General features: G+C 39.7%; 1 protein-coding gene across 2 annotated transcripts; it reads left to right on the top strand.

The window, feature by feature from the left end:
• Positions 1-280: 280 nt before the first annotated feature.
• FY (Transducin/WD40 repeat-like superfamily protein) lies at positions 281-9,239 on the top strand. 2 transcript variants are annotated; one of them, XM_087521335.1, is made up of 18 exons: positions 281-648; positions 865-956; positions 1,081-1,149; positions 2,618-2,722; positions 4,409-4,504; positions 4,585-4,667; positions 4,773-4,844; positions 4,924-5,021; positions 5,143-5,202; positions 5,275-5,335; positions 5,417-5,504; positions 5,963-6,026; positions 6,215-6,293; positions 6,584-6,673; positions 7,325-7,413; positions 7,627-8,036; positions 8,431-8,691; positions 8,833-9,239. In XM_087521335.1, the coding sequence occupies exons 1-18, from the start codon at positions 402-404 to the stop codon at positions 8,911-8,913; spliced, it is 2,145 nt and encodes a 714-aa protein (XP_087377461.1). In that variant the 5' UTR covers positions 281-401; the 3' UTR covers positions 8,914-9,239. The 2 variants fall into 2 exon arrangements, with proteins under 2 accessions (XP_087377461.1, XP_087377460.1); XM_087521334.1 differs by having other exon boundaries at positions 282-648; positions 8,829-9,239.
• Positions 9,240-10,007: the final 768 nt, after the last annotated feature.

Here is a 10,007-nt window from a genome sequence, read left to right as displayed (position 1 = left end):
TTATTAAAAATTGTTTACATTTTAAAACATTATTCATCATGCATTGAAAATATGTTCATAGTGTATTAAGTTTTTAATATATTATTTTAAAAATATTCATAATTATTTTATAATATTTATGTATAAAAAATATTTTTCTAAAGTTAAAATGATAAAGAAAAAAGATATAAAAAGGCCTCTCCAGCGGGTGGCTTCTACTCGACAGCCCAAGAAAACCCGGTTGGGCTTGTACCGGAGAGGAGAAAGCCCATCAATTCCCCATCCATCGTCTCGTTCCAACCAAACCCTCTTGGCTTACTGTGCTCACGCTCCCGGCGGCCTTGACGAGCCACCCAAAATCCGCCCCTTTTCCCGCCGCACGGACCCTAAACCCTAGCCCGGTCGCCGGCGCGGCGCCGGAGATGATGCAGCAACAGCAGCAGCAGCAGCAGCAGCAGCCTCTGCCGCCCCCTCCGCCGCAGCACCCGCCGCCGCAGCCCGGCGGCGGCGGCGGGGACTTCTACCGCGGCCCGCTGCAGCCGCCGATGCGGCAGCTCTCTGCGGCGTCATCCACCAACCTCGCGCCCGACTACGCCGGCCACCCGGGACCCCAGCAGCACCATCAGCAGCAACAACATCAACAGCAACAGCAGCAGCAGCCGTTCGACGGTAATTACGCCTTATCTGGTTAGGGTTAGGTCCGTAGGGGTAGACTAGATTTGTTCGAGTAATTGTCGTATCGCTCGCCTTTTTTCCCCGAAACTGCGAGGTGGAGATTCTTCTTAGAAACACCCGTAAAATCTGTCACATGCTCATGGTTTCGTGCAACTTTTTAAGATATAAATATTCATATTGCAACTAGATATTAATTTTGATTCAATTCAGCCTATGGGGACAATTTTGGCGCTAAGAGGATGCGGAAGCCTGTCCAGCGACGAACAGTGGACTACACGAGCTCTCTCGTCCGTTATGCTCAGGTAATATTTAGTTTTGTGTTTATCTTTTGAGAAATTATTTTTTATATAATGTCTTCAACCATGTCCAAGGGAGACACAAAACGATACAAATGTATTGTGCGGCTCATCAGTTTGTATTGTGCAGGCTCGCATGTGGCAGCGGGATGCAAGGGATAGATTCACGTTGCAGCCAACCGCAGCTGCTGTCCTGGATGTATGTTGCCTGCTACCCTGCATGTATTATGTTATAAGATATTAGTTGTGCTATACTGAAGATACTGTTTAGTCAGAAATGCTGAAGATATTGGTTTCTCAAAAATACTGAAGATACTACTCGCAATTTGTATGCATTTTGTACTTAGAAAACCTCCTTTTGCTTCCAAATTTGTTCATTTTGGATCATCTACCTTTCATTTCAAAGCACCAATATCTGTGATATATTATCCTTTATTATCTCATTGTTGGAAATATACTGAACAGTGTTCATAGTTAAGATTCTTTTTTTGCGACATCGTAGCTAATATTCTGGTATAAATAACAATGCTAACTAGTGGATGCATGCACAAGCATCAGTTGATTTTGAAGTGCCATTTTAGATTTAGAGAAAGAACTGTAGTGTTGCCTTACAAATGTATAATAAACATAATAGAAAATTGATGTTCTATGTAGGATGCCTATCAAATCTTGTTTCTGATAGTTTAGTTTTAGAGAAAGAACGTGTTGCCTTGCAAATGTATAAACATGATAGAAAATTGATGTTGCTGTGTAGGATGCCTAACAAATATTATTTCAGATATTTGTGTTCTTGTTATTTAGATTCATAAATAATTGTAAAAAAACTTGCATAATAACTCTTCGTTTTGTATTATCATTTTCATGTTTTCCTTATCTGGCTGATTGGATGTTTTTGCCTAAATAACTAATGCCAATGTGTACATGGTATATTTGTGAAGCAAATCTTCATAAGGTGCAAGTGCAGCTATATTTTAATGCAATTTGTTTGAAACAAACCTCTTAATTTAGAAAAAACCTTCTCTTTCATCTCATAGTTATCTAAGATAATCTATGGTTTTTCCATCGATGCCAGGCCACTACTACTGTTGAGTGGCTTGTGTTATTTCATCAATCAACACACTAGTTTACTGGATGAAATCCAGGCAGACCTTATCACCTTAATACTGCCCTGTTTCTGGATATGGTGAATTGTGAATGAGCCGTCATGTATGGGCAGTATGCAGTTTGTCACTAGCAAGGCTTGTTCCATAGTGGTAGGCAAGACAAGTATTGTTTTGGTTAACAAGTAATTCCTGGGGTTTGGGTGAACTGTTGATTCTTCCAGGAAGAAGCAGTTAGATAACTCCCACTTTACAATTGATGAATGCACTCAGTAATGAAAAAGAACACCTGTTTACTTGTGTTTCATTTTGGCTCTTCCTTTTTAGATATGAAAGTGGTGTGATTTTAGTTGTCACTTGGCTAGTTGGTTTTGGATCTGATCCCTCAATTTTAGTGCTGATTTTGTTCCCAATTATATCAGTTACCATCTTCAGTAATAAAATTCTGATGTATGACTGTTATTAGTGGAAATTTTCGAAGTTATATGTATTTACTACATCATGAATACAAGATTATAACTTCTGCTATTTCTTATCGAGATATACTGATTAACACCGTTATTGCAGATGTTGCCTTCTGTTGCATACCCAGACAACCCCTCTACAAGTTTTGCTGGGAAATTTGTTCATTCATCTATCAATAAGAACCGGTGCTCCATAAACTGTGTCGTGGTGAGTTAAGTGATACCCATCTCTCTATGTTCCTGATGCTCTAGCTGCAGGCACCTACTGTTGCATATCTCAAAAAACCCCACCAGGTCATGGCAGCAGGGTTACATGAACTGAAGATAGATGTGATTCTACATAATATACTTGTTTACTCTACTTGGCATTTCAGTTTTACTTGACTTTGACTTCCAAGATAGAAGTGGTATCTGTGAGCGTGATGCCTAGTATGAAAGATACATGTTAATCATATAACAGGAGTCACAATACAAGAAGCTAATTCGACAACTACTTTATAGTGACTTTTTTCCCCTTCTGACATCATGCACTAATGCACTTTCTATACAGTTGAAATATTGAATGGGTGATTGGAGGTATTGTGGTCACCAACATTGGCTTGCTGCATTTTCGAAGCTTCAAACGTACTTGGCTTCTAGTAGTAGTAAGAAAAACTTGAGAACATCAATCCTGGCAGAATGTGTTCGAAATTAAAAGAATAGTTTGAAGTGTTCACAAACACTAGACCGTAGGCCGGGCTGGCAAAATCAGAGGCCCTGTGCTAAACATTAAAATATGCCCTACTACAGTAGAAAAATAGAATGATAATAATGTATAGGTTATACTGTGTCATGTAGCAATGGGGTGGATCGAGAATCTTATCCATTCAACGCTTGGTTGCATAGTTCTTTTTCAGATTGAGTTAGATTTATGGTCTCGGGATGAAAACATGACCTATCTAGATGTTGGAACACTAAACATCTAATATAAAAAAGATGAAAACAATAAAATTAACTACAAGGTATTGGTAAAATCAAAAGCCAAAACCGAGAAGATGAAAATTAAATAAAATTAGTTGAACTCACAGTCAAAGCCGCCAGTCCTTAGCCAATGGAAAAAGGGTTCCATCATTTGCCAAACTCGAACCGCTCACCTGGGCTCAGCTGCTGCCGTCTGGTGCTCAGCTTCTACTTCGGTGTTGCGGACGAAGAGTCACAAACGCAGAAGAGGTGCAGACGCAGCCTGGATCTGGATGCTTTTTTACGTCTGCTTGAGATGAACGATTGGACAGGGATTAGGCTTCGAGCGATCAAGCATCTGCTGCTTCCTTGCGTATCGTGAGCGCAGCCCAGAAGCCCACCTCACCGTGGTTGATTGATTGGAACATGCAACTGGGCCAACTGGACTCGAGCTTGCAACTGAGCCTGCTTCTGTAATATTGCTTTGAAAATCAGGGGCCCCTAGGAAGTGGAGGCCCTGTGCGGGCGCACAGGTTGCACTCCCATGCGCCCGGGCCTGACCGTACATAACTGAGCTCCCTTTTCTCTTCAAATCTATTGCCATCTCTATCTCCTTGTTCTAAATGTGCTACTTGGTTTGAAAATATGATGTGCATGAAGTTGCTGTATGGTCCTTAAATGTTTGAATGCCAAACTACCTTCACTACTTGGGTAGTAGACTTATTGAAGGATCAACATCATCACATGCATTAAAATCTGTCACCTAGGTTGATGGAAAATTCCAAATTCCCATGTTTTTACACTAGTTAGTAGATCAGCTTGACAGCTCCATGCCAGTTTCTATTTTGTTGTCATCTATGTGAAAACTTTCATGAAGGTTCTATTTTGGTGTTATTTTTGTTATTTTTTACTTTTTTCTGGTCTGGGTCTAACATAGTGTTATTTCTGGATAAAGTGGACTCCTACGGGACGCCGGCTTATTACTGGATCACAGAGTGGTGAATTCACCCTATGGAATGGACAATCTTTTAATTTTGAAATGATTCTTCAGGTATTTCACATTAGCTACTGGTGCAGTTACTAGTGCCTTAGTTAACTTGACTTATTTGGTGTTATTAATTTGATAAATAGGCTCATGAACAAGCCGTGAGATCAATGATTTGGAGTCACAATGAAAATTGGATGGTTACGGGTGATGATGGTGGTGCAATAAAGTATGCTGGCCCTTTCACCTTGTACCATTGCTAAATACTGGCCCTTAATAATGTTAAATTGTTTGACTTGTTAACTGCATCCTTTGAAATTTGAATCCTTTCCAGGTATTGGCAAAGTAACATGAACAATGTCAAAGTGAATAAAACTGCACACAGAGAATCAGTCCGTGACTTGAGGTGATGGCTGTGCTATGTTCTTTACTTTAGATGTACCAAGTTAATGTTCATTCCCTACTTAAACACATACTTTAAACAGCTTTTGTAGAACAGACCTGAAGTTCTGTTCATGTTCTGATGACACAACCGTGAAGGTTTGGGACTTCGCAAGATGCCAAGAAGAAAGATCCCTAACTGGTAATGTTGGTAAACTTTTCGTTTGTGCATGTGCTACTTGATGCTTGCTTGTCTGAAGTAACATTGTGGTATTAACTTTTTGTGTGTGAATTAACCTGAATTTGCCTTCAAACTCAGCCAGGCCATGGTTGGGATGTTAAAAGTGTCGATTGGCATCCCACAAAATCTTTACTGGCTTCAGGTTAGTCATTATTATTGTTAGTTTAATAATGGGTTTATTTGTCCAGAGCTCATTTGTTTCTGTGCTATCCAGGTGGGAAAGACTATCTTGTAAAACTCTGGGATGCAAAAAGTGGTAGGGAGCTACGTTCATTGTAAGTATTTGTGTCCCTCGTCTTATGTTGCAAACCATGAAGTTCTGTGGTATGGCAGCACCTGATCAGCTATTTCTGCAGCCATGGTCATAAAAATATTGTGCAGTGTGTAAAATGGAATCAGAATGGGAACTGGGTTTTGACTGCGTCTAAGGATCAGATTATCAAGGTCAATAACTTTTACATTTGTACCCTGTTATTATTAACTTCTTACTTTTCCCTCTGAAAGAAGAATACTTAAATATGTTGGTAGCTTATTAGTTCTGCTGATTTTTACACATACTTGTGCTAGTGAGGAAGACAAGTTCATACTAATAGTGCCCAATGTTTGATACCAACTTTTAGAACGCACTTAAGCGGTTAAGCCACGTGATCCGAAAAAACCAAGCTTCCTAAACCTAATTAATAATCTATCATATCCATTAAGTCATGCTTCATAGTTGCAAGTAGGGAACAAACTCTTCCTCTCCTTCTAATGTAGTAGTTTCCGTACTCCATACTCAATTGCATGTGCCTTCAGGAACTTAGTGTGTCTGCCTTGTTCTATCTGTCTCTTTCTATCCAGTAAATTAATCCATGATATATCGGGCAATTCCTCACTTATTATTGTGAATGTGTTTTGTGCAGTTATATGATATTAGATCCATGAAAGAACTTGAATCGTTCCGTGGGCACAATAAGGATGTAACTGGTTAGATTCCCATCACAGAATTTCAATTCTATGTTTCTTCCCTACAAGATTAGATATATTTTCACTCAAGTTATTCATTTGCTTTACATGATCAGACCAATGACTTAACGTTACAAAGAAAATTATAATGTCCGCTGCCCTTGTTCAGCATGGTTGTGTTATTTGATTTACTCTATTTATTTCTGCAGCTTTGGCATGGCATCCATTCCACGAAGAATACTTTGTTAGTGGGAGCTATGATGGTGGAATCTTTCATTGGTTGGTCGGGTAAGAAACATAAATGGAGCCATTGACATAATAATTCGGACTGGCCTGGCAGTTTGTTATCACAACTTCAATTTGGATCGGAACTCATTTTACTGTGATTTGTTGTGATCTACACCTTTGATAGTCATGAATAATTGAATATATAATTAATTACATATCATTGTTTTTCATATTTTTTTCAAGATAATCTTGAGATGTCCAGTTAACAAAAAGATACTCTAGTTGCTATTTTGTGTTGTTTAGAAATGATATCTCAAACTGATGAGCATATTTTTCATTGTTTTTGGCAGCCATGAAGCCCCACAAATTGAAATAAATAATGCACATGACAATAGTGTGTGGGACCTTGCCTGGCATCCAGTGGGCTATCTACTTTCCAGGTACTTAATTTACAAACTATTACTTTCTGAATTTTAAATCTTAATGTACGTGGCTGATCATGTGCTTGTGGGTTATTATTTTTCTGACGTACTACAATAATTGAAGTTCTGGGTTTGTCCTAAGTCAAACTTGTTTAAGTTTGACCAAATCTATAGAAAAGTATATTAACATCTAATCTCTCCGTTCCTAAATATAACTCTTTTTAGAGATTCTAATATGGACCACATACGGTGGAAAATGAGTGAATCTACACTCGAAAATACGTCTATATTCATCGGTATGTAGTCCATATTCAAATCTCTAAAAAGACTTATATTTAGGAATGGAGGGAGTAGAACACCAAATTAGCCTCATGAGATTCTTTACGAAATATTTTTTGTACTAGGTATATTTGGTGTTGTAGATCTTGCCACTTTTTCTGTAGAGTTGGTCAACTTAAACAAGTTTGACTTAGGGACAAACCTATAACTTCAATTATTTTGGAATGGAGGGAGTACTTATAGTTGTAAATGTGGATATAGAAACATGCTGATTGTAATGTTTGGTTATTTCTTTTAACTGTATCTGTATCTGAAATATTCAAACTTCCATTTCATGCTAGTCCTTGTAATAGCATTTGTTTGGACTGATATCTTGTTATTTTCTCTCAGTGGTGGCAATGATCATGCTACAAGATTCTGGTGTAGAAACAGGCCTGGCGATCTTACCCGTGATAAATTCAACAGCGGACAGATCCAAGGTTGCTTTGATTCATTCTCAGCTTGTTTTGTTTTTGGTTTGAGTTGTGAAAAAAAAGATGGGTAATGAATGCATGCCTTCTGATTGCACGAAATAGTTAGCTAGAGAATTCCATAAACATTACCAGTTCACTTTGTCTGTCTTTGATCCTCCGGGTATTGTTTGGCTTTCTTTTCTTGATCTGGGCAATAATTTGAAGATGTCAATTTATCAGGTTATGGTGACCAACACTCTGCTTTTGCTGGTCGATTCCAGATGCCTGAACAAACACCTGGGCCATTTGCTGGTACAATACCTGGCATTGGTGTTGCAATGCATCTTGATGGATCTGATCATGGAGAACAGAGGCCATCTATACCTGGTCTTCCACCTGGCCCGCCTCCGTTGCCACCAGGTCCTCATCCATCTCTTCTACCCACTGGGCAGCAGCAACACTATCAACAGATGCCTCAGCAGCAACATTCTCAATTTCGGCCACCGCCTCCAAATATGCCACCGCCAGCACACATTCTTCAACATCAACAAGGACCTCGATCATCACTTCCTCAGCTTCCATCGATGCCAGGTTCCATGCCAGGGCCATCACCAGTGAACCCACCGCTACCACCCATGCCACACCCAATGGTACTATTCACCGATACCTTTTTCTATTATTATTTTCAGAATTTCTGTACCACTTTGTTTCCAGTGAAAAGCAACATTCCTGTACTGTCATACATGGTGGTTACATGGAAAAATTTGCGTACTTTTTTTTAAAAAAAATAGTTCACTATTAGACCCTTTTAGTCAGGTGTTTGCTTGGCTGTTTTTTCTTCAACATTGAACACTCTTTTCATTGAGGCCAGAGGGGCAGGGTGCCACGCTACTATGATATGCATTATAAACCCAAATACATTTGAAGTTTCTGTTACATCTTTAGAATGTGAATCACATTCTGTACCATTTATACTGGCTCTTCTGCGCTGAATCCTTGGAACTACTGGAATGATGGCTGATATGTTGGTTTTGATATGTACAGGCAATGCAAGGTTCGTCAACCCAGATGATGCCTCAAATGCCACAACACTTGATTGGCCTGAACCAGAATCATCCGGGTTCCATCCCTCCTGGCAATATGCCTCCAATGGGCAGCTTCCCGAACGGAATGGGAAACATTCAAGGTTCCTCAGGTGCTTCTGGCATGCAAAACTTTCCTATGGGCGGTATGTACAACCGGCCTCAGGGCCAGATGGCTCCACGAGGACAGATGTCATCCATTCCTGGTCTAGGTTCTTACCAGGTAAGATTCCCGTCGCATGTTAATGGATTGTTCATATCTAAATTGACTTGCTCAGGCCATGATATGTTGTGTAAATTGTTTATTCGCACTGGTGCTGTGGCTGCCGTATTCACTCAAGTGTGTCTTTGGTCTTGCAGCCAGGGATGGGCAATGTTGGCCTTCCACCACCGCCGCCACAGCATCCTCCGCCTCGCGGTGCAGCACCACAGTGAAATCATGTAACTGTACAATGCTGACAGGGAGAAGTTTTCTGTGCCACATCATTGTAGGACCAGTAATTTTATTCATCGAGCAAGTCACTTGATTTCCGGCAAGCCTCAGTGTAAAACCAGTAATTTTATTTGAGCAAGTCAGTATAGGCTTTACTTTCTGGCAAGGTTAAATATTTATCTTGGTTTTTATCTAGCCAATATTTTGTTCTCCTTAGCCCCATTTTCCGGCTTGGACACTTGTATCTTGCCTGAGGCAAGAGCCATCCTGAATATTATGCATCGGAAATGAATTGATCATGTCTCACAATGTTACTGCTGTACTATCTTTTTGTTTTACCGAAGCCTTAAATGTTGAACATAATATGTTTATATATCTTTGAATTGTTTGGTATAAAAGGACAATCTTCATTCCGTAGTGTTTTGGGATGGTGATCCACCTAGTTTCATCTTGCTGCATGTCGTGAACGATATGACTCTCATAATTTTGGTGAAGTGCGCTAGATGGTGTTTCCTTCAAAAAGAAGAAAAACATAATCTGGTGCTTATTGAATGACTATAGAAACCTCACAGCATCGCAGCAAGACCTGTGTTTGCAAGAGTATAGTGGCATCAATGTTGCTAATAAGATTATCTAGAAGAAACAGACTATGTGGCATCAATGTTGCAAATAACATTAAGACCGCATATGTGGCGAACGTTTGATGGGAATGGGTTAGCATTGGCAAATGTTCTAGATGGCAAGTTTAGTTGTATGGTGTTGGCAGTTTGTTTAGAAATGCATGGCAATTTCTGGAAAGAACAGAAATTTTGTGACAAAAAAGGTACTCGATATGTAGGCCATGCATTTCTCCCTTAATTAAAGAAGATATCTAAAGGAAAGGGCATGACTAATATGATAAATTTCTTCTTCATTTCTCCCAATAATGCCCATCCTCTTGTAGACACTCGATATGTAGCCTTGCTTAATGTAATAGCCTTTTCCATGGTTGTTTTGGTTGCTCCATACACATAATTGCTTGCAACTCCCTCCACGTCCTTTTGCTTCCCCTTTTTTGTGGCAAGAGGTGAAAATCAATCGAAGACACCGACCTTTACAAACGGTTC

This window comes from Triticum urartu, chromosome 5A (assembly GCF_056163025.1).
Source record: "Triticum urartu cultivar PI428250 chromosome 5A, HENAU_Tu73, whole genome shotgun sequence".
NCBI lineage: Eukaryota > Viridiplantae > Streptophyta > Magnoliopsida > Poales > Poaceae > Triticum > Triticum urartu.
This window is presented reverse-complemented; position numbering and strand designations above follow the sequence as displayed.